General features: G+C 31.9%; 1 protein-coding gene across 1 annotated transcript in view; it reads right to left on the bottom strand.

The window, feature by feature from the left end:
- Positions 1–432: 432 nt before the first annotated feature.
- LOC100165456 (RNA-binding protein 24) overlaps positions 433–26801 on the bottom strand; it is a 39474-nt gene continuing 13105 nt past the window's right edge. Inside the window, exons 3-5 of the mRNA XM_001947998.5 lie at positions 20021–20078; positions 3289–3536; positions 433–1818 (exon numbers count right to left, since the gene is read on the bottom strand). Of these exons, the coding sequence (XP_001948033.2) occupies positions 1655–1818; positions 3289–3536; positions 20021–20078 (470 nt within the window). The 3' untranslated portion in view covers positions 433–1654. The remainder of the gene's footprint in view (positions 1819–3288; positions 3537–20020; positions 20079–26801) is intronic.

The raw sequence follows: 26801 nt of genomic DNA, 5'->3' as shown, positions 1-26801 counted from the left end.
ATATAATATATATAAATATTATATTCGTTATCGATAATTCTTTAAATAAATATATATACGATAATAATTATATGGATAAAAATAAAAACATATTAATTATAATATCATATAATAGTACATAATCGTATTTTATACGTTTAAAAAGTTATTTAGTTGTTTCAATTTTTTTTTTAAAATATATTTAATAAAACAATAACCACTTAATATTTTAATAATTAGATGGCTATTTTAATATATTATAATATGTATTATTATGATATTTATCTTATAATATAAGTTATAGTTAGATACTTCATTCTTTACCGCGTATAATATGTTATAGGTATACCCACCAATCAGCAGGTTTTCTACTAATTTAAACAATTTTACCCACGGGGTTTCTTGCACATAATTTTATTATTTGCACTTTTGCTTTGGGATAGTTGCTAGTTAGTTTATCAAATATATCACATTTAAACTGCCCAATATTTTCAATGTTTGGCACAAAATGTATTTTACTGAACCCATTTATAATCATTAAAATAATAACTAGGTAAAATCCTTTAATGTTTCGACATTTAATAGCCCAAAAATAATTGTCTAGAATTAACGTGATGATAACTACTACGATTTCCGATCGCTATAAAATAAATTAAAATCTAAAATATTAAACAAACAATAATTTGTATACACAAATAAAATAAATAATCGAAAAAAAATATATAATAAAATTGAATAAAATAAAATTGAACTAAACAAAATAATAATACATAATTTATGCGCTCGAGATGCGATTGCACGGTCGTAACCTGTATATAATATTATTGTATAAGAATAATAATAATTGTAATAATAATTATAATATTATATTATATACAGGCTCGTATAATATTCGTATAGGTAAATCAGGTAAGTATTGTTACAATATTTTGCGTCGGTTACGATAGTAAATTGGTAACGGTCGGTATCGATGTATAAAATGTAATTTCAAACAGCCGCGTTTGTAGGTTTCGATTTTTTCCGAAGGGCGAAGATCGATTGATCGAAAAACACAAACATAGTAGGTACATTGATACGTGGCTGATTATTATATTCATCACTTTTATATAGTACGTAGTATATTATTATATACAATAGTAAAATAAGTGATCGACACCATCGTCCACAAACCAAATATGGACGAAAAGCTTAAGTGCGCGCGTTTCAGTTTCAATTTTTAATTCACATATTATACCGCGGGCATTGACCACGACGACGGCCACTACCTAAACACTACATGACAATTTATATTATTACAATAATTATTATCTATATAATATAATATACTTATAGTCTAAGGTTTTTTTATTATTATTAAATAATAATAAAATTTTTTTGGTAAGCTGTGGACAATTTCGTTTTTGACAACGATTTAGTTTTTTTTTCGTTTTTTTTTTTCTATATATTATATATATAATATGATATATGATATATTATATTATTTTACAATTAATATTAGTGTTATGTTATTTAATAATCGAGCGTACTCCTAAGTTTTATTTAATAAATTTTTTTTTTTTTTTGTTTTTGTTTGCCTGTCGAAGACGACGACGACGACGACACACTACCGATGTCCCTGACTCTGAAAAATTCGTAATCTAGGACGGAGGGCACGGGCTGCTTTGAATTGACAATGCTACTGTAACCGTGCTTCTTGCAGCGACGCCGCTTGTTGGGCTGCGGCCGCGGTGTACGGAGACAGGCCGGTGAAAGCGCTGGCCGAGCTTGCCGCTGTCGGCAGACCGGCAGTGCTGCTGGGCAGTGCCGCGTAGGAGTACGGCGTGCCGTAGTTGGCGACCCCTGTCAAAAAACAAAACGAAATATCGTCATTAGACACAATCACTGTAAGTACTAACCGGCAGTAATCACACGACAATATTATTATTATTATTATAATGTTTCATTGCTATTGTATACCTCTACGCCGGTAGTACATATATGCGATGGACGACTCAAAACACGCACGTCACGCGATATTGTAATATATGCCATCAATATGCCGAAAATACGGTCTCGATCGTTTTTCGATCGGTAGGGTAATATAAAACACTAAATGTAATGATATTAATAAAATGTAGTAATAGGGCGAACAAGTAAGAAAAATCGAAGAGAAATATGTAATTTATCAAACGATAATTTATTTTGTTATATAATATGATGATATTTGTCAAAAAGTCTCTTTTTTTCCACTTGATATAATTCTTAAATTCGTATTATACCCGGGCCAGTGGTCCCAAAATCTTGGATTTTGAACGATTTCCCAATAGATGTCAATACAATTCTTGTATTACAGGTAAATCGTATTATATATGTTGGCAAACTATCACAGATGATATCGTTATAAACATTTGACGGCTGCAGTATAATATTGATGGACGTATTAAGCTATTCACATCATAAACCTAAAGTCTCGCATTGCATGCATGGAGATCTCTATTTTTTTTCTGTCGAAATCAAACTGTTTTAAAATTAAATTAAACGATCGTCTTTTTGGTCTCGGCTCGTTTACCCGTATATACACAATTAAACATAAAACAACTATAATACTGTAGTATAAGCGGTTGTTTTGTAAAAGGTAAAAAACTATTCACCATTGTACCTACCTATAACCTATTAGATCTGCTGATGTAATCGAGAAGAACTAAATTTTTTTTATTATTATGTGTGCAATATTATATATTATATTGAGTGTAATATATAGATGGTAGGAAATTACATCGGTGAAATTAAACAATACCTATACACAGATAAGGTGTATTATAATATATTGTGTATTAGAATTCCTGTATGGTAAAAACACTCGAAATTCTAAACTTAACCTAACCTAGAGGCGAGAAGTTGAAGTGAACTAGCAAAGTAAGGTTGGTTGGGGTTGACACTCAGCCAAGATACGGAATATCTGGAGTAATACAATCGCTCCGTATATACGGCGAGTGATAACCTCAAAGCAACTTTTCCTATGTCTGAATAGAGGATTTTAATTTTCCGGCGTTAAGAATTTTTCTGTGAGAAAAGTCGTTTAGAAGTTAAGCTGAACTCACCATTTCGGTTACTGACTGATTCCGTATAGTAATAACACACACCAGATGGGTATCAAAAATTTGTGCTACGCTACCAAAAGTGTATGGAGGAGGACGAAGGTTAGGTAGAAAACAAGTCAAAAAAAGATAGTAAATGTATTCTAATTTTGACGCAATTTTTGATTCACCACAACACGGGAAAATTACACTACCCCTGTTATAACACTGTTTCAAAACAGTTAATAATTACCTGCGGCTGCTGATGTGTACGGGTCAAACGATGCAGCCGCCGCAGCTGCGGCGGCGTACTGCGACGGATAGGACGACAGGGCCGCTGCGGCTGCTGCGGCCGCGGCGGCGTTCTGGTACTCGTAGAACTGCGACGTGGCCGCGGCCATTGCCGCGGCGTGCGTTGGGGCAAGTGGCATAACACCACCTCCACCTAAGTACGCCGCGCTGGCCGCTTGACCAGCTTGGTACAGGTAGCTTGGCTGCACCCTGAAACACGGTCGAGGTTGATTAAAAACGTCGCACTCGACAAGTCTGTCGGACTACGCGTAATATTACATTATATGATAAGACTTATCAGACTGCTCTACACGCAAAACGTACTACTACAATTATGATTTCCTTAATAAAATCATTTATTTAAATTGATAATATTATGTGTTTATATTTTATTTTTTACGCAAAAACAATTTAACTGCTGTATTACGCAGTCTATGTGTGTTTATTATATGTGTGTGTTTAATTTAACGTAAAAAGTGTATATATATATATATATAATTATGTTATTACGCACGTAAAATGTCTTAGGGAAAATTGGCATGTCCTAAGCAACGCTCGAGTCCCCAGTACTTCCGTAAATTATAATATGCTCTTAACGGCCATAGTATAGGCCGTAGTAAAGGCCATAGTTATACTCCAATCAAAGAAATAAAAAATATTAGATTTGTCAATAGTACATAATATCGTATAAATTAAACACCCAGAATATTGGCATTCCAAATCGATATCACTATTTCAAAAACTTAAACAACTATTTTTCTGAAAAAGTGATACCAAAAAAACAAAATTGACATGGCGATGTCAAATCAAAGCTCCGCTCTATGTTGTAAACATATTTTTGTCCCTTCGTGCGGTCTTTTTGGTCTTATCCAAGCTAAACTGTTTTTCAGTATAATATCGTAATCAACCCAAAATGGCACTAAAAAGGGACCACTTGTAAGTTACTTTGAATTAATATTTTTGCATAATATAGAATTATATTGAAACTGTCTATACCAAACCTCTTAAAAAGCTGGTTTAGTGTGGCCTTTTCAGTATTCATAACGCGTCGTCTCGAGTTTTAGTGTGATCCCGTGGATTATTTCATCTGTTACACAAAACTGAGATAAAGGCGATGCGGTTATGTGATGTATATTCAATGGTTCAGTGTACATATATAATATTATATAATCCGTTCAGATTCTAAGCAAAGACGAGAGACGTATTCATTTCGACATGAGGGATAAAAAAAATAAATTTTCGAGACCATTTAATTTTTGGAAGAGGGTGGTTGACAGAAGTTGAAGAAGGAGTATTTAAAACGTCGAGCAAATGAGCAATTTACGAGTTTTATAAGATTTATAGGTACCGGGTCTATTTATTATGCAAAGGCTATTTACTCAATAGGTACTTTGTCGGTATATTGTAGTACCGGTGCAATTTTCGCGAGCGTAAAAAAATCAGAAATTGTATCAAATGTAAATAAATAATTAATCGCAAATCTAATTTTTTTTATAACATTATTCACTTTGGCCGTTTTTCAATTGCGTATCAATAATCTAATATAATATTACGAAGTACCTATATAATATTATGCGTATAATAATGATATATAGTTGAATAGTTTTGAATTGTATACCCGAAGGATTGCAACGAATAATTAACACAGCGTTTTAAAAGTTATTATACTTATTTGACCTAGTCACCTGCGTGTGTTGTTTGAAAACGTACATAATATCATAACTTTATGGACGTGTTATTATTTATAATTAATCTGACGCGGTACAATGAGGTAGGTACCTAACCTAACCTGTAAACGGCTGTGTATTCAAAAGAGGGGAATCATTAGTCGTTTTCATTACAGAATGTTTGTATGTAATGCGTTGACTTTTGTCACTAAATTTTTACACAGGCTTTATATTATTACACATGAACGGGGCATACGTACCTACCTACTACCTATATCACACCGTGAAACTAGATACGAAAGTGTGCATGTGAACGCATATATTAAAGTGTTTTATCGACTCTTATTATAAGTTATACACGTTAAATATTATATTGTTATAACTTATAAGTTGTAATACTCAGTCGTTTATAAATATTTATTATGCACACTGTTTTGTAAAAAAAAAAAATATTTAAATATTTGCTTATAGTCGAATAATGTGGTGGTTTACGGTTCTACATTATAATATGTGATTATGTTAATATATCAATTCCAATGTACAGGATTGAGAATTTAATATTTTTTTTATGCGCTAATCAATTTATCACAATATTATATTAGGTATTTTATGATTGCGCGGGTGCTGCGGGTCTTTCAATTTCGTACACAAAAATCGTTGTACGGCCAGGGTCGATAGTTTTTGAGAGAAATTATATTACTTTGGTCGTGCGGATGATATAATATCATAGGTATTGTCATGTAATATATAGGTATGTTATGAATATTTGTTATTATACATTTTATATGCAAGTGGTTTTTTTATCATTTTGAGATGAGTACGTGCGGTACGTCACGTCATTATTGTTTAAGAGCAGAAAACTATATATTATATAACACAATAAACTTTTCAAGTAGCTTACTTTTTTAAAAATAATTTATAGTACGTACTCTACTAACGAAGTAGAGACATATTAATAATTACCCACCTGCACGTGCATCCGATTAAATTAGAAAAGAATTTAAACAATTACTTTTCTGCGGCATTTAATTAAATCAATTAAAATTATAATTGCCCTTCTTAAAATTAAAACGTGATTTAAATTTGATTCCACAGGTTGTTTTGTTATGCGACCTACACTGCGTTCGTAGAGACTTTAAGTTCTTTAGAATGTTATTACGAAACACTTTGTAGAATCAACGCTTGTCTGAAAAGGTATTACGGGACTTAACGAATACAAATTACAAACAGCAAATTGAGTTTCAGCGGCTATAGTAAGTACTATCGATTTTAATTTTATACCCATATACGTGTAGACATGCGTTATATACGTGATAAGTTTTGCGAAACGCATAAAAAAACGGCCGCCATATATGCGACGCATGTTTGAAAAGAGTTTTATTTTTTGAATGGCATTTTATTGATTTAACCCGATATTATGACTAAACATATATAGTTATAGTTTTGTGTCATCTATGAGGACATTTTTATTACTTGGTTAGTCTGGCTTTTAAATTATTATAATATATAATATTACGTTTAGAAATATGAAGTTAATATTGTGCATAAGACAAAATATTTGGGTCTACGCATATTAATTACACGGCCTATAATAGGTATTATTTCGTACCGGAAATGCGAAAAATCTAGAGGAAATCCATTAGTCAATACATCGACTATTATCAATATCGCGTTATGAGTCGGCGTCTGTATTCTAAATAGTTTTAAATGTATAATTAATATTTAACACCCACATACGTATATTCGATGTCGACGAGTGTTTATAAAGAAAATGATATCATCCCCCGCGTTTCAACAATTTATAACAAACAGGTAGGTATAGTGCTTATTTCGTTAGTCGTTGAAGTATGCGCTATAATAGCGTTGTTCGTTAATAATCGCGAGTATTTAATTTGTTAAAAAGAAAAACTACACTCGTCTTATAAATAGATACGTCACGGAACGTTTAATGTTTCTTCTTCGGGGCTGAGCGGCGTGTACGAGGGGGCAGGGTACAGAAGGGTTTGTAATGCTTGATGAAGCTCAACGACCCCCTCGCGTATCCTTCGCACGCACTACAGTAGTGCACCGCGTTTCGTTATTAATCGTAGTGTGTATATATGGCCTAAAAGTGTATGTGTGCGAACAGTGTACTCGGATCGTTATTTAGTGCCATGCCATTTTTCCCTACTTTATAATATGTAATATGTATACATATTGCATATAGTACCTACTCTAGAAAATTAAATAACACGTTCAAATAATAATAATAATAATAATCATATCGCGTTTTACTTCGCGTGAACGTTTCCATTTCGATTGCCGCAGTGGCGGGTCGAAATTGTCATGCGTTTCTATTTTGTCATCATAATATATTATACTGATGTTTATTATCGAATGTTGCCGCGGGTAAAAGATGACGTTACGTCGACGAAAATAATAACAATATTATTATAATAATTTAATGATACATAATCGTGCTAATCATTAATTATTATACATGATATACAGAAACTACGCTATACTGCACTGCTAATGAAAACGTTTACTGTGTTAATTCAATACAATATAATTATTATATATCACAAAATTTTAAAATATAATATAAAAATGTAAATATAAACTGCAACAGAATAAAATCAACCTAAAGCGTTTTCATATCCGATACTGTATGTAATTGCAGTAATATTATAATTGTGACTCACAAAAGGCACAGGCAATTAACAATTGTGGCATAAAAAACCCTCCCCGTGATTATATAATTCTATATGTACGTAATAATTCGTGTTTTATAATAATATAATATAGGAATGTAAAAGCACAGTAATCAATCGATGCTTCATTTCTAAAAAAAATTAAAAAAAAAAAAAAAAACAAAATGTAAAACACTGCAAACCAAAAACCCTGCACACCAAACAGGAAATAAATTAAACAACTATTACATATATCATATAATATGTGTAAACAAGGTAAATAATATATATATATAATATGTATGATTCAAACAATATATGGTTTAAATGTTAAAAATATTGCATATGTAAATTATATTTATTCGTACGTTTTGTTTATATATATCATCAAAATAATTATATTTATTTCACCAAAGCCTACGAAAAGCTCTCACCACAACAGCACGCATATTATTATATAGTATATATATATATTTAAATAAAAAGGATCAACACCAAAATGAATTTTAAACGAAAAAACACCTTTTTATAATTATATATAATAACAAGAAAACAATATAACAAATAATATGATGATGATGATGATGATGATGATGATGATGATGATGATGATAATGAGTTGGCAATGTAAGAGTAGAACAGTGCGTGTGATCGTAATAAATCAATGAAATTATGATAAATTAAATTAATAAAAAACAGTTTGTGCGTTAAAACGACACGAAATGTTTTCAAAACGAAAATGAAACTATTGCAGAATATACACAAATACACAATATAGAACGTCCGATATGTAGTAGGTAAAATAATATATGATGATGATTAATGGATGATGATGGATATGATGTAAGGTAGTTACCTATAAAACAATAATAATAACATACTCTAAATATATGTGTAAAGAAACAAAACATCAAAACCAAATCCCAAAACGAACAACTGAAAACTGTCCGGGATTCAGAAAACGTATATAAAATATATATTTCCACACGTGCAACTGTCATCAACACTTGGTGGCAAAAACAAAACATGGCAAACAAAGAAAATAATAATAATAATAAAAATTATCAAATAAAACCACACGAGACAACGCACATAGTTTATATATGTGTCGAACACGTATAAAAAATATGTGCGCGATGTATAAAATAATTGTATTTAATATTTATTTAGTGTCATAATAATTTTATATATATACGTTTTTGCCGGGTCGATCTCTGCGCCGTGACGGCCGCGATATATACCAACACGGCATCAATAATCTTGTATAATACCGCTCTACTCGCGCAAAACGTTTAATGGTTTTTTTTTTTTTTTTTGGCGCTCTCATTCTACACACTCGGTAACACATACACTGTCTGATGTGAATATCTGAAAATCCGACGAGCAACAGATTAGGAACGTGAATAAAAAGGCACATGCACACACATATCATATCATAATATTGTAATATTATATTGTATCATTAAATGATATAAACTATAAATTTTATAGTTTATATTTTTATTTATTTTATTGTACGTAGGTGTACCTAGTTTTGCCTACATGTAGGTAAGCGCCAGTACATCGTAAAACGTAGCATGTGCCCATAGTAAGTGCACGACTAGCGCGACCGACCATCGACCAACTCGACAAGTTTATAGCTATTGGGCCAACAAAATATTTTTAATATAGTGACCGTAATTAAAAAAACTTTGCCTTGTCTTTGCCCACACCCTCTCCACAACTCCCCAGCTACAAGTCGCTAATCACATTTATCGAGATATCGTCATTTTAAAACAAAAAAATAAATACTTTGGAAAATTTTCAATTTGGGATTAACAAAGTATGTATGGTCTTCTTTAAGATGCTAAAAATTTTAATTCTTTGTGAATGCGAAATAAAATAAAATAACACAAACAGTAAAAAGGTTAAATTTAATAACGCGTGATTTCTTTTAAAATTTGATTCGCCTTGATCTTTCTTACTAACATAAATCTCGGCGTAACACTCTCGATTAAGTATTATATTTTCCGACTAAAAACGGAAAATAATGTATATACTTTGTAAACAACGGGCCACAAAGAGAGACACAACGATAAAAGGAGAAATACCATTATTTTAAACTAGAATTTCACAATAATTTACGTCGTAAGAATACATAATATTATATATTGGGTAGGTAATAATATTTTTATATTGTAAAGACAATTGTACAACTGTATCATCTCGCTGTCTGCACTTTTATAGCTACGCTCGCTCGTAATTCGAGAAAGCAAAAATAAAAATATGTGAACCGAAAGTGGGATTTTCCAAACAAAGAGACTCGTGTGCTCCGTGTAAAATTAATTGCCGTACCAACGACACCGAGAAAACCGTGGCAGTGGCGGGATATTTAGTGTTTTTGCAACAAGTGTATCCGTGCAAACGATATCAACAACAGCTATATACATACACATTACCGAATTTATGTCAATTATGTTCGCTAAAAAATATTGTGTTTTGTTTACAGCACGTGCACCTATATAATATATGACGTGTTCTAGTACCTATACATATTGTTGAGATCCACGCGCACCAGGAGTGATAATTCACGAATTCCGTCTGATAAGTTTATCTGTGTATACAGATATTATAGTTAGTTCATCAATACATCTCAAAAACTACGTACCAACTTGAAGTTAGGAATAGTGGTTCCTCTAATGCTCTACATGTGCAATAATAAGAAAGGATTTTCCAATATTCACATTTTTAAGAGGTCATCAAACAGGGATCTTGAGATTCACGATGGAAATCGGAAATTATTTTGTTGTTTATAAATAATTGCCATTGGTCACTCGGGCAGATGGAGTAAAAGCGTGCATCAAACTGTCGCGTTTATGGTCTTGAATAAACAAATTATAGCTTAAAACAATTATTTCTATGAAAGTTTATTAATTATAAAATGATTCTTCATTGTTTGTTGCCCATGGACTCAAAAACTACTCTACCGTTTTTGACGAAAATTGCTTTTAGAAGAAAAGATTGTTTTTAGAACCATCAGGAATGTTTGGAGAGTAATTTGATCCACGTTCCGAGTTATACTAAGAGCTATAAAATACATCAAAACCGAGATATTTTGTACTGATTGATCATCACAAGTGAGTATCGCGGACCCTTATTTGGCACGGGCAACGCCAGGAGCGGGATATTCATGTATAATATATTTTATATACTCAAAAACTACTCAATTGAATTTGACAAAAATATGATTTGAGAGATGTATAAAAAAAACTGCACGCATGCGAAGCCGGGATATTCAGCTAGTTATTCATAATTTTAAACACATATTATATAATATTATGACGATGCAATGATCGTTATATTATTTTTTTTATTAAATAATAACGAAATACGTCTGTCGTTAAAATTATTATAAAACCTATTTGCAATGGACTGTCATTGGAGGTGTATAATAAATTTAACAAACCACGATTATATAGGTTGTATTAATATAGGTATTTTTAAACTAAACGACTTTTGTGCGAAATGCTTGTCGTAAAAGTGACTAATAAACGTATTTATATTTCGTTGTATGCATTCTAACGTATTATTATGTATTATTATGTATATCAATACGTTTTATATAGTACTGTAATCAATATATTATACATTTATGTACTATTATAGTACATAAATGTATAATAAGTATAATAAGTATTGACGTTCGACTGTTCGAGTAATCATTCAGTCGATGTTACATCGATATTATCGGTACTGCAGTTATATAATTATTATTACACTGGTAAATAATTGTAGTCATTGATATTTACTGAACCATTATCAAATGTGAGTTTTTTGAATAAGTTTTTTTGTTTAAAAGAAACGCTAATAATATAAATGAAAACGTAAGCGAGCATATAAATTCTAAAGAATTCACAGCTTAAAAAAAATAAATAGTTTCGCTATTAATACAATTAATGTAAACTTATCAGTGCGGTATGGGACGAATCCTTGTTTTGTGTTCGTCGATAGTGTATATTATTATTATAAGTTAAAACCAGACGGGACTCCTGCGGAATATTGTAAGAGCCTAAACCACGTGTCCTTATATAACAATATTAAATTACGGTTAGATCGTGTCAAGTTTGGGGAACTAGGTATCAAAATTCATAACTTTCACAGTGCCAAAAAGCAATTTTGTCTGTTTGTAAAGAGATTTCCATTTGAATATAGCTACCTTTTTTTATAAACTGATTTTTATGGGAATGATAGCCATAGACATAATAATAGTCTTGTGTACTTTGTGGGACAGGCAAGCTCGCGTCGTTGCGTCCAGTCGATTATTTCCTCACTGGGATAATATTAAATTTAAAATACGTCGTATTTTATGATTTTAAATGTTCACTATGTAATATTGATGAACGTTCGTATGTATCGTACCTAACAAGTTTTCGAATTGCGTAAATTTTAAACAGCTGATCCGATGGCGCAGTGGTGCAGGATGTAGTCATCCCGTCGCAGAAAAAAACGTATAGACCGCGTTCGGGAAGTTGAAACAACGCTGTCAAACACACCGCTCGTAAATTTTTCAAATTACTCGCACAGATCCCTTTGTTCGCACGCACGCACGGGGACCCTTAGCGGGATTTCCGGCGCGCAACAACCCTTCTTCCTTCGTACACCCTGTCTGCTGGAGTCTCGTCATCGCCACCACCACCACCACCACCACCACCACCGCCACCCGCACTGCTGTATACACCACTTCCGCACTACCAGTGCAGAGTGTACACAGGGTTAGGTTACTCATAAACGGAAAATACTATGTATATACGCTTTCTAGAAAGTTTTTTTTTAGAATTCTAAACGTTTGTCGCAGCGATCTTCCGTCGATAATCACTTGCAAGATAAATTTACGAATGATAAATCCATACAAATCTAACGCAGTAGGTAAAGACGATAATATTACAAAACGATTATCGCAACCCTGGCGGGATCGATGTGACGGTATATTGGTGCCTAAAATACCAATTAAAAATCGTTATTATTTGATCTCACGCTAGTCCGATATCGACGTGCGAATTTAACGGTCGTATTTAATTTAGGTACACACGCAAACAAACACCTGCAGCGGTAGTTCACTCACGCGGGAGATGAGCGCCGGTCGGGTGCGATGCCGGCACGCGAGTTGTGACGGACGGACGGACGGGACGGTGGATCGGTGTGGATGTGAGTGGAAGACCACGGCGGACGCAGGGTGGAGGGTTTAATTTAAATTTTACCCTCCCGTCACCACTTGTCCATAGTAGTTTTACGCGCGTATAGTAACCGGTCGCGTATTACTACGTGTGTATATATAATTATTATATATATATACGCGCCGCACTCCGTAGTAAAGAGGTGTGCACACAGTGCAACGGGTGGGGTGGCTTTGGTGGGGAGGGTTCAGTGAGCGGTGGCGGCGGATCCTCACAAAAGCCCGGGGATAATGACGACGGGACGCGGTGGTGGGTAGGGTTGTCGAACCGAGAGAGAGAGAATGATAGAGAGAGATAGAGAGAGAGAGAGAGAGAGAGAGAGAGAGAGAAAGAGATGGGAGATATAGGAGGAGGAGAAAAAGAAGAAGAAGAAGCGGTGGTGAATGAGCCCTGGAAGGAGGGACAAAGGGGTCGTATGCCCGATGGCAAAGTGCGGCGGGGGTGGGGGACTTTGCAGCGGCGAACGTGCGCGTCCCGGGCAAAAGGGCCCAGGGATTCGAGCGAAAGTGTTTACGACACGGGGTAGGTTGGGGCGTAACAGTGCCGGCGGCGGGGCGAAGAGGTTGAAACGGAAAATGGGGTTGCACCGAGCGCACACGCGCGCACACACATACACACACTGATCGATGGTGACCGGCGGGAGTGCGCGAGGGTGAGCGACGGGGGCTGGAGCTCGTGTCGGACGGGGTAGAAGGGCTAAAGCGGGAGGAGGGTAAGGATGACTCAAAACACGGTCGGATGACTCATCGCGCGCACGACCCCCTCAACCCCGCCACCGTTTATAATACCGTCCCACCGCACGTGGCGCACACATATATGTATAAGTGAGAGAGATAGAGAGAGAGAGAGAGAGAGAGAGAGAGAGAGAGAGAGAGAGATACGCGTGTTCCTTTTTTCTTTTCTTCCTACCACTCTTTTTTTAAGCACTTTAAAAGAAGGGGGATGTCCTCGCACAAAAACGCGCGAACGGACTTAGAGCCATTTTTCTATATTATATAATATGAGTTTATCGCAAACGAGGGTTCTCTACGGCGTGATTATAATAGTAATAGTAATAACGATATTATATTGTGTAATTTTATATTACTTTGTAATATACAGAAAACAGGTGTAATATTTTCTATACCTATAATAATATGATTAACTGACGCGTTACATGATGTAGATTGAAAGATCGTATCGCTTTTAAGACACAAAATCTGTAAGCTAAAAATAAATTAAAACACAAGTTTATATCGAGAACGGGTTGAGCATCGTAGGGAAAATGTTTATCTATACGTTAAAAAGTGAACTTTTACGAGATCAAATAAATTAACCTCCATATTAATTGATATTTTTATTTAGGAGCGTATGATTTATTTTCAAAAAATTAACTAAAATATATTATTCATTTGTATAGTAAAAAAATTTTATGATGCAATCTAAACTTTGATCCAGGGTAGCCTTGTTTATATTTTGAAATATTTTTCGTCGTAAATAATATTATATTATGTTATTTTTAAAACCAAAACCCTAAAATTTTAAACACGTATCCACTCGGAACAAGCGGCGGCGGTGGCTCTTCGACGGCAATTTGTTGCACGCGTCGCCGCCACCGCCGTCGTTTCGCTCTCGACGGGAAACGGCCAGCATGCGCAAAATGCCGAATGCAGCGGAAAAGTAAAAAATAAAACTCGTAACTGTGTAAGCTCTCGGCCGATTCAATCTTATCGTACGCGAACGGGACAGCGAGCGTCTTCTTCCCTTGCCTCCGATTAATGACGTCGTGTTTCGCGCTCGGCGGAGAGTAACTAATATTTCTATACGGCGTATAGGTACATTTACTGCTCTAGAGTTAGCACTTGGCAGCCGCGGAGCTTATAATATTATATAATAAAAATATAATATTTTACGTGCAAACGAGAAATAGCCAAGAGAAAATCACGCGAGGGCTTAATGATATGATAGTATCTAGGTATATCTCTAACAGCGTGGGTATTTGAATATCTATTTTATACGCTACGTGACGCTGATTTTGGGCCCAATTCTATACAAAAAAATATTCTATAAATCATTAAAATTATACATTTTCATGAGATGTGTAATAACAATAAGTACCCAATAACTCATAATAGATCTGATTTTTATAATTAAAATTATTATATTATAGCTTTTTCATTTTGAAATAGATTTAAAATCTATACTAGTATACTACGGCCTATACTCAATAGCAAATGTTTTATTAATTATTGGTGAATGTAAATATAATTTATTTAATTAGATTACAAATAAACTAATAAAAATAACAGATCATCACTCGATAACTACACAGTAGTTATTAAGTTAAGATTTTCCAAGAACAAAAAGTAGACAATATAGATCATTTATGGACAATTTTTATGAGCAATTGAATCTAGTTTATCATTGTATTAATTATTATTATTATTATAGTAATGACGAGAATTATAATTATGATGTACTAGAACTGTTTTTTTTATAGAAATATTATATAGAAGTGTATGCATTTAAACGTGTTATAACACAAAATTTAAAAACAAAACTATGATACTACATAATATAGGTACTATATTGATTATATTATAGAATATAAAATATAGCATATTGACAAATTTATTACTATGGGTAGTAATTTAAATAATATTAAATATTAATGATCGCTATTGCCGTAAATTTATCAATTATTTAAATATTTTTTTGCAAACACATAATAATTATTACACATTGTTATAGTCGTTACAGTGCGTTATTGCGTGCTCTACATTTTTTCATTTGTTCAGTAAAAATATGGTTTTTGTGTGTTTCATCTGTCACGTTTTAGTTTGAAATTTGGCGTTACAAATGAATAGTGCTGCTTACAGTTCAAAGTTATATTTTTTACAACTCAATAACCATTGTTTGAACCAGTGTTACCAAATACAACGAATTTATTTGTAAGAGTAAAATACTAGAATAATGTTTATTTTTTCAAACTTGTTTATAGGTACTAACGGAAAACATATAATGGTTATTTAATTACTAAAGCCATATAATATATTCTCATTGAAATTTTATATGAAATAGGCACCTACGGTATTAATATTATTAATTATTATATAGGTACAATCAAATACACATAACGAATTTTCTGAAACGGCGTTTTATTGAGTATTACTATTAACGTTGTTATTAATTGTAATTATAATTAATTATATAGAAGTATAGAACAAAATATAAACACGTCGGTAATTGAGCAAAATTAAAATTATTAATAATATGTTTTAACACGATTAAAAATTGACTCTTATTTGTACACAGTAGATAATAATAGGGAATCGAAACAATATCGTATATTCGTATGTTCATAACCCATAAGATATTATTTTTCCCTGTAGGACATTATGTAATAATATACGTGTATGAAAAAGAGAACGATAGCACATGCTTTAGGTATATCGGAAACTCGAAAGAGAAAATATAAGGTGCGTGTTTGTGATGGCATAGAAAAATCTTTTGGAATAATCTAAAATGTATAACCTATTTTTTTATCTGTGTGAACATACATCAAATCGCTTTGTTACTTTGCGTTATCAATATGGAGTAGGTAATCAAATAATTATTATTTCAAAGCTTTCCATGTCGAACTGGATTTACATATATGTAGTTATGCGGGAAATGAATACGGAAAAACGCTAGGTATATTATCAAATGTGTAAATAATATTATAATATATTTATCATATTAATTGTTATATTTAAAAAGATTTATAGTATAATTTTCTTCTTTTATCAGCTCGCTACTACGGACAGTTTTACGTGTAAATGATAAAATTTTGCAATTTCAGAAGCATACATGATTTTGTATTTGTCGTCATCTTAATTTTTCGAGAGCGTAGAGGAAAATACTATAACTGCACGTCCAGCCTCTGCCCGAATTGGGTACGCGCCAGAAGCAACGGTAATCTAGCACCTGCGGGTTTTCGGGATTATACACTTAATTTTGTTAAATTAATTTTTCTCCAATTTCGCCGCCCGGTGGGACCGCAACCGCAGGCAAAACATTAAACGATTTATTGCGACGACACGTGCATTCGTCGAGACTTGAACAGCTAGATATATTATATATACCTATAGTTACTGTATAACTGGGCACCTATTAATATTCATTTAAATTACCTTACTTAAGTACGTTGTCGTTCGCGCCACTAAATCGTTAAATTTAAACGTAGTATTAATTCCCAGTCAATATTATACAATAGGTACCAATATCAATTGTGCTCGGTGGTAAATTTATACACAGGGTGACTGCATGTAAAACCGCTTACTAGACGTATATTATATTAGGTACATATATATACTTTTATTCAATTTATTAATGCATTTTCAGCGTATAAAACGAAGTATAGACTCAATCTGCAGTACATATAATATTACTATCGTTAAAATTAAAATCGGTCGCTATAAATTATTGTTTCAGAGATAGTACATTTTGTTGTTCAAATGGGCTTCGATTATTATTAACTGAATATTTGTAACTTTTTAAATTTATATTTTCATGTTTGTAAAGTTTGCGTGAACATTTAAAAATAAACGCATATATAAAACCAAGAATAATATATTTTTTAAATGCATATTGTGAAGTTTTTTTTGAATCTGTTCCCTACCAAAAAAAATTGTATTTAAAAAAATATTGAATTAGAAAAATCAAAACCCTGCAGTAAGGCCACCCTGTATAATATACGCGTTCACGGAGTATAGTGGCATATTATTATGCTATAGCTGCAGCAGCGCGCGATGTCATTGTCGGCGCGCTCGTGCAGTGCGAAGGGGAGTACCGAAAAAGTTTCGATGGTATAATATATATATATATATATATATATAGGTACTCGCTGCAGTAAGGGTGGACTGCAGTGGCGATTCGTGTAAACCTCAATAGTGCGTGTTTCATTGTTTTCTTTTTTTCGTGCCCGACCCGATCGCATTTTGGATCCCCTCGTCGTATGTGAACGCCAAAAGCATAAAATACATACACATACGAATGTAAAAAAAAAAAGGAAAATTAAAATATAAAAATTATATGGGTTCCGCGCGTATTCCTATCGCTAATAACGTGACGACATAATATTATAACACTATTAAATTTTATAGGTACTATACCTACATACAATATACATATTATTATAAAATTATATAAATGTAACATGATAACAATATGTGTGGTGTGCTGGGTGACAACCGTTTGCGCGCATTGTTGACAGATCAACTGAAATTTGATGGACCGTTAGCGTACATAACGAATAATATTTTGTAGGTGCCTACATAAATTATAAATATATTATCATGTTTGTAATACTAACAAATCGTACTAATTATTTAATAGATAATAATACATTTTACAAAGTCCTACACACACGTGTGCAATTATATAGAATCTTATAGAAACATTTTCTGCAGTCCATTAGTTACATACAGTATTACATAGGTAGGTATTCAGACTATTTTAAGTCCTACAGTATAATATAATAATAATTTAAATAATAAATGAAACGAAATTATGGTTAGAATGAAATTAACACAACGGATAAGGTATAAATAATAACCGCATTGTATCGTCATTACTCATTAATAATAATTAAAATTCAAAATTATGGTTGTAAATTAATACCAATGTTTACCGATATTGTTTTAATTGCGCTAACGGTTTATTATATTTATCGATATTTGTCCGGAGCTACAAACGGTCTACGAATTGTCATGGGAATGATTTTTAAAATGTATGCAAACGTGCAATGATATTTTTTTTAGATGTATGCATACGTGCCATTATATTTTTGAAAATGTGTGCGCAAACGGTGTTTAAAATTACAGGTACAAAATTCAAATCGTGCGTAAATGGTTGTACGCAGAAGGGTCGGAAGTTTCTGGCTACCTAGTTAAAATATACTTGAGATGCGGGCTGAAGGAGGCAATGTAGTTTATATAGCGAAAATTGCAGTGTTGCGCGTCGTCTCGGCGTATATATATTATTATATCTTTGAAAACTATACGAGCCTTTTCACCGAAACTTTCAATTGGCTGCGCGAATAAATAAATTTGCATCGAGAGAGAAAAACGACGTTTTGGAAACTAAAAAAGTTTGCTCGTTGGTGTTTTGACAAAATGTGTTGCGCGTACAGCTCTTTTTCTTTTTTCACGTACCTACCCATATAATACGAATTATGACCAATATATTGCAGCAGAACGAATCTCACTATATTTATTATACCGACAAAATGATGTGCTAACTACGCAATCCACAAATTATCGTATAAATTAGTTTCAAAACAAAAGATCACACATCAAACACACGTTCAAAATGTCCAAAAATTAAAAAAAAAATTAAATAAAAAATAAAACAAAAATTACTCAATATTTGAAACGTTTGGTTTTATTATTATTATTATTTTTTTTTTTTTTTAGAATTGCAAACCACTCAAGCCTCACTAAAAACCTCCAAACTCAGAAACTTTTTTTTTTAATATGATTTACTTGAATATATATTGTATATACTGGTTTCTCATTTCGTTTCATCCGCAGAGAACATCAGCTACTCCTAATCAGGTTCCACAAACCCATAACGAAGCCTGTAAATAATAACTTCTGACCAATCGTATTTTTTAAATGGTGTTAAATAAAGCCTATATTAATATAGTATATAGGTGCCTGCTAGAACAATGCTTTTTTTTTTATAATATATAATTGTATATCTAGGTATCAAGTATAATATTCATTGTTAAACGATTGTAAAAACATATAGCATTGCTTGCCCGTAAACATCATCATTACATATAAATTTGAATTTGGGCCAAATACTATTTCTTTAACTAATTATGAAAGTAACTTTGATTGGGATCAGGCCAACCCCAGCTAAATAACATAGTTATTAAGAAAACTGATAATTTTGAAAAGTATTAATAAATCTTCACTACTTTTTGTTCTATTACCGTTATGATATATTATATTCTTATTTTAGTAGACCAACATTCCTGTTATGTATTTAACATCTCCCGAACCCTTTATGAATGTTATATAAGTATATAAAATTTTTTTTTATTGTTTATATTAGCAAAAACATAAGATAAATAAATAATTGTGCAAGAGCATATGTAAAAAATGAAATCGACTTACCCAAATTGGCTAGGTATCACAGCCGAGTATCCAGCTCTTATACTCGGAAAAGCAAATGCTGAAAAACACAAACATACTTGTTATATTATTTAATTACTCAAAAATGTTAATTATTATCATTTATCACCATTATCATTACATAAGTACCCTGTGTGAAGCATTACACCTCCATCTTGGTACCCACCTACCCATAGTGTTAACCAGCTTTATATTATGTGTATATATAGTTAATATATGTATAACAGCTAAGAAACTCTAATATATTATACGCCTCTAACGCCAGAAAAGGAAACCTTATTTATCAAACACATAGGTACATTATTACATACACATAGAGATCGGTTACACGTAAAAGGACGAGGAGGTTTATCAAATTATATGATAATAAGTGGCATAAAGCATATTTTTTATAAACTTTCAATTTGATACTCATAAAAAAATAAAATTACAAGAAGACTGCTGTAGCGGCAATACTATATATATGTATATATAAATGTCATTAAAAATGCTATTCAAATGTTTTTCTTCTTCTATAATAAATACACCCTATCTAATGATAAATTATGCACGGATAATACAATAGTATACATAACATATATTTATACTTTTAAAAAGTGTATAAGTAATAAGTAATACGTATTAATACCCAAACCTTTTTACAAAGAAAACAGTTTAAAAAAAATGTAGAACCATTATTGTAGGTAGGTACTAGGCAGGTACGAATTAGTACTATAATTAGTGCTATCATGTTAACATCATAATATTTTAAGCTAAAGCTAAATTAACACCTCCTTATTTAATTTTGTAATAGGTAATTTTGCCTAATATTTGAACGTTTTTGTTACAAAATGAGAAATGTTAAGAGCGGTTTTGTTAAACTTTGTATGTGTCAGACAGATTTAACAGATGTTACGCCGACATCCTCTTAATTATATCGCTAATGTAGTAATGTCTCTATACTTGTTATCTTCATTTGAGTCGGAAGTCTTTAAAATGTACATTAATAATATAAATATTCTGTTCTTTGGCACGGTGACCTCTGAGATTGCGTACCTATAATATTTTAAGGAATGTAAAAAAATCCATCAGTTAATTTAAAAAAATGTATATTTTAAATTGAAAATTAGAAACTCCTTATGTTGGTCTTTAATTCGTAATTTTTGTCAGCTTATGTCTTATGATTGAAAGTTAAACTGAGTTAAGATATACATAATAAAAGCACTATTAAAAAAAATGATAACGTATACCAAACGTAACTGGAAAAAAAAAATAAAAACTATAGGGATTTCTATAGGTATTAAATAAAAATAAGTTTTTTGAAATCGATAGTTGGCATAGGTACATAATATGGACTATTTTCATTTCTTCAAATTACGTAATCGTTCATAGATCCACGTTTATTGCTAATAGAATATGGAGAATACCTATGTATGCTGCAGGGCTAACGTCTATATATACCTATACTATGGTCTATGAATCATGAATGGCTTCGGCCGTGATTTTGCTAAGCTATAATATAGGGTTTAAAAATCGTTTCATTTTATAATGTTGCGTGTATACAGTATACAATTATATATATATAATCGTATTTCTATAAATGAATCATATGAGTTATGACAATAAAACGATTTAAGTTTTTAATATTTTGTCGAATTATTGGTTCTGCATTTTAATGGCCTGCAGGTACTCCTAATTAAAGCAGCGCTCTCATGCGTGCGTCAAATTGCTAGTACTTATAATTGGTCAGACTAGCTAGTACGTATAAAATAATACAATATATTAAACCCATTTTTTCTGAATACTGGATAAGCAATTTTAAATACAAAATAAAACGACAAAATAACATTTTTTGCGGTTTGTTGAATGAAATTATGAAGTCGGAGTAGCTCCGCGGACCACATAATAGTTGTGTAAAAATAATTAAATGCTATATATTATATTATTTTTACTCATAAAGTCATAACCGTGCATGTCGTGGAATTTTAAGGATGTATAAATGGAGAAAAACGAGACCGAAGCACGTGTAAGTTGAGTTTTTGGCAGCGACAACGCCGGTGTACCGATGTGACCTGTCGGAAAGTCGGTAAATAGCTATATACCGAAAGTATGGCCGCCGACCGCGTATCGCAACGGCGTAATAATAATTTAATGGTGGTCGCTCGCTGGGCATAAATACTGTAAAGTGCTGTTGACAAAAAAAAAAAAAAAAACTGCCGACTGTAAAAATAGCCGAATACCGTTGCCAAACGCTGTTCGGGGACTCTGGAATGACGCGCGGTGTTATTTCTAGGGATCGCGCTCGGAGACGAATAATTTTTGACACGGTAAAAAATACAGTCGCCCGACAACATTCCGAGCGTTATAACACGCGTTTGTTATAATTTTTAATAACAACAATAATAGCAGTGAAATACACGATATTTTGCTCGTAAATTAGTTTGCCCCGCAAACCACGTAACCTCGGGGCCGTCAACGTTTATAAATATGTATGCGCACACATTATACGCCGCTGTTGCAAAGCTATAATATATTATTATTATTATCGTCTATAAATGGATTACATACGCGCACTGCCTTTGTACAAGTAGTAGGTACCTAGTCGAAATTTCGTTTTTAAATAATAAGTAGGACGAGACAATCGATAGGTTTTTAGTTTAATGGCGTACGCGTATAAACTGTATACGTCTGCTGCAATACGTGTGTATATATATATATATATATATTATATATACATAATTTAATACATATTTATACCATGCGAGTGTGTAAAACGATGGACGGCAACGGCGCGTAGTGTAATATTATTGTAATTTGCTGCGGTGGCATCCGATTCCATTTTGTTTTAACTTTTAATTTATTAATAGCGAAGGCCAAGGAGACAAACGTCGTACGCGCACCAGCCACACATGCGCTAAACACTCTTGTTCGATAAAAATGCATATTATCCAGCGTCGTTTACAGAGGTATACTATTAATTATATATTACACGCATCGACTACTTATAATGATGCAGGTTCGGGAGGTTGACCTAACCACCCTTGAATAATTGATGTTATTCCCCGAAAAAAATCCAAGCCAATTGCGTAGACAATAAGATTATTGTTGATTAAATGTCGGAAATTTAAATCATCGGAAGACTCGGGAAATAAAAAATTAAAGCATGCATATAATAATACGAGCACTAGTCGGGATTCGTAGTTTCGTGATATTTTGTTACATTTAATAAGTGAGAGAGGAGAAAAACTTTATTTTCTTATAATATTATTATAATTTTATCACGGATACGCGTCCCGGGTTGGTAAATTCGCCTGTTCGTACATCGCAGATTTTATTTTATTTCGCTAATAACCTTTTGTACTCATACACAATATAAATAGTGAATATATAATAATATTTTCATATATGATAGGAATATTGTATAATATCATTATTATACTGCGAGAACACGAAAAATCTTCAAACGTTCCGTATATAGTACGTAAGCGTTGGCTACACAGACGAACGCTTGGTTTAAATATAGACATATTTTTTAACTGCTTGGAAGTTCATTATAAGGTAGGTGTCAGTTGTCACATGGTGGAGGCCAATGTTTCTTATACGGCACGTTTCTTGAAATAAACTAGGTCCTAAATAAATTGGACTCCGCTCAAGTGGCTCAGGTGAACCGTTCTATAGAAGTCACATCTATTGGATGGACGGACGCTAACGCCGGAAATTTAATAGGACGACGAAGCGTCTAGTTTTAGTAAATGGCATATTATACATTTATATACGTGGACAAGAATGTATACTGCGAGAGGAAAACATGTCCTGAAGGACATATTTCACGCACGTATGAAAGAAATCAGTCGTTTGGACAGACGCCGTGTTGCTGGATTAACAAAATTTTAATATTATGTAGAAATGTTTCGTTATATAGTATAGGTATACCATATACAGAGTAATTACGTTTCACCTCCCCCCCACACTCACCAAAATTATATTTGATCCATATACATAAACATATATAAAGTAGTAAATTTATATATTGTTTTATTTACAGAGAACAGACTATACATCACAATAAAACGATTTATGTCCGTATTTGGTGAGATTATTATACATAATTTTACAATATTTCCACTGAACTATAATATACAGACAATGAATTGCGGAATAATAATCCCCAACCCTAGGAAAAATTATCTGCTAACTAAAATATTAATCACAATCACATGAAATTGATTGATCAAATATTTTTTAAAATCTAATTTGTATAATTACCACATTATTGATATTTAATTACAAATATACACTATGTTTCGGTACACTTATCATTAAAAAAAATTAATTTAAAATAAAAAAATTTCAAACATTAACAATAATATTATTTTGTTTTCTATCATGATTTGAAACAACATACGTTAATGGTTCTTTTAAAAGAATAGGTAGGTACTTACATTCATTAACTATTTGTATTTGATAAAGATGTGTTTGATAATTATTTGTATGATTTGACTTATCGATCATTCGTGATATTTTTGTTTTTTATTTTACAGTAAATATTTTACCCTATAAGTAAAACTTGTAAAAAACGACTTCTAATAATAATTATTAATATTTAAAATTAGTATCTATCTATTTCCCAATTTAATAACAAATAACTTTTTAATTAATGAATGACAAAACTAAAAAAAATTACTAGATATGACAAGCCATTACACAATTTTTAATTTCGTATTCCACACAAAGTGTGCCGTACTACACACAATTTTAGTCCCTAGTAATATTTCTTTAGTACAACATTTTTCAGTGGGAAGAATAACTAAATGTAAATTTAGTAGGTACCTATTCTTTTTAAAGATTTTATAGTTTCTTAAATCAGTTACATACTACAATAAGTATACAAGAACATAACACAATACGATTTTTGTGAGGTAGTTTATATCGGGTAACGTGTTAACACTTATATTATACACAATTATTGTCAATTATCATAATATACGAGCCATATTATTAATCAATGATAGCCGATAGGAATAGTTACTTAATTCTTCAAGTTTTTTTTTTACTTCGGTATTGACCTTTGACTACATTTGATTTCATGACATTATATAACATTGTAACATATTATGTTTTTATAATAAATTCGAGTGTCTCTATATTAATAGTTAGTCTAATTAGTAATATAAATATCTTTATTACACGACATGTAAATATGTAATGCAGACACGACATGTCACAGTAAAAGGTAATCTAACTATTCCAATCTACGATAAGTATCTAGGTATTTTGTAAAAATCGGGTATTGCAAATTTTGAGTTAATAAAGAATGTTTCAGAAAGTTTAAAAAAGTTTTAAATATTAACTTGAAATAAAATATGCATGTAAATGGTTATAATTGAATGTAGTAATTTTAATCTGTTTTCAATAATTTACTACACTTTAAATTTTACTACTTAGCTTAAATCAATATATTAAGATAAATATTATCAGTAACATCAGTTTAAACTAGCAATATAGTTCTTGATATTGTGCGTTTATAAGATATACATAATATTATAATATGTTTTATAACGGTCATTAACTTAATCAGTTTAAAATGTAGGTGCTTTCAACTCTATTGTTATTAAATTATCATACATAATATAATACAATCATTGTCATTTCATAATAATTAATATAAGATTTGAAATTTAACAGGTGAAAACTGAAGGATATACACGCGTGCAGGATGTTTCAACTTTCATTATTCAGCGCAACGTTTACCAATATTAACCGAAATGGGCTGCGGGGATGTTAGTTAGTATACACTATACACTTAATGGTATTTAATATCAGTTAACTCTGTTTCAAAATCCACAGTGATGGTGTATAAGTACTTTGCACTGTGACAATCATTTTCCTCAAGTAGTCGAGTCGTACAGAATATTATATAGTATTATGTAACGTAAGGAATATAAATGAAGAATAATATTATGTATTGTATGAGCTTTAAGGGGGCTAACGGGTGTAGTTGGCTGTGGATGCGAACGTATATATATAGGTACATTACATAATAATATATGGCCGGGAATGAAGTATGATACGTTGAGTGACTGCGACAAGACAAGAGGAAAACAAAACGGTTAAGAGCCGGGCTCATTCAAAATGCATGCGGGTTAAGGTGAAACGGAATAAGAGATGATATTGTAATAATATTATCATCTCGCATAAATGTTTTAATCATTTATCGTGCAAGAAACTATCCTTCATTTGTGTGTGTTTAATAGGTACGTCAGGACCGAATGTATAATAATGACGTGTATAATACATTATTATTATAGCGCGTAATACATATTACAATAAATATAGTATGTCATATTATTAGTTATTTTTTATGTTTACAATTTGAATAATACCAGGAATGAATTATTATTGAAATACTTTTATACCAATGTGGTTTTTTATTTCACATTCAAATAGGATCATCTGTATAATATGATATATTATATACATATTATATAGAATCGTGTACATCAAAATAAATCAAACGTTTGAAATACATCATCTCGTCGACTATCCGTGAGGACGGATCACTAGAAATACGTATTATATTGGAATTGCATTGCACTGAACTTATTTTAAGTAATAGATTTAATCTTAAAATCGCAAATAAAATATATTAATACGGCTTCGTGGACATAAAATCGATAACATCTAACTATCTAAGTTTAAAGATTTATTTAGAACTAACCGTACAAGATCTAAAACTATGGTAATTTACAGTAAGTATGACCTAATCCAATAATAAGAGTTATAA

Source organism: Acyrthosiphon pisum, chromosome A1 (genome assembly GCF_005508785.2).
Source record: "Acyrthosiphon pisum isolate AL4f chromosome A1, pea_aphid_22Mar2018_4r6ur, whole genome shotgun sequence".
NCBI lineage: Eukaryota > Metazoa > Arthropoda > Insecta > Hemiptera > Aphididae > Acyrthosiphon > Acyrthosiphon pisum.
Note: the sequence above shows the minus strand (reverse complement) of the source record. Positions and strands in the feature narration are given on the sequence as shown.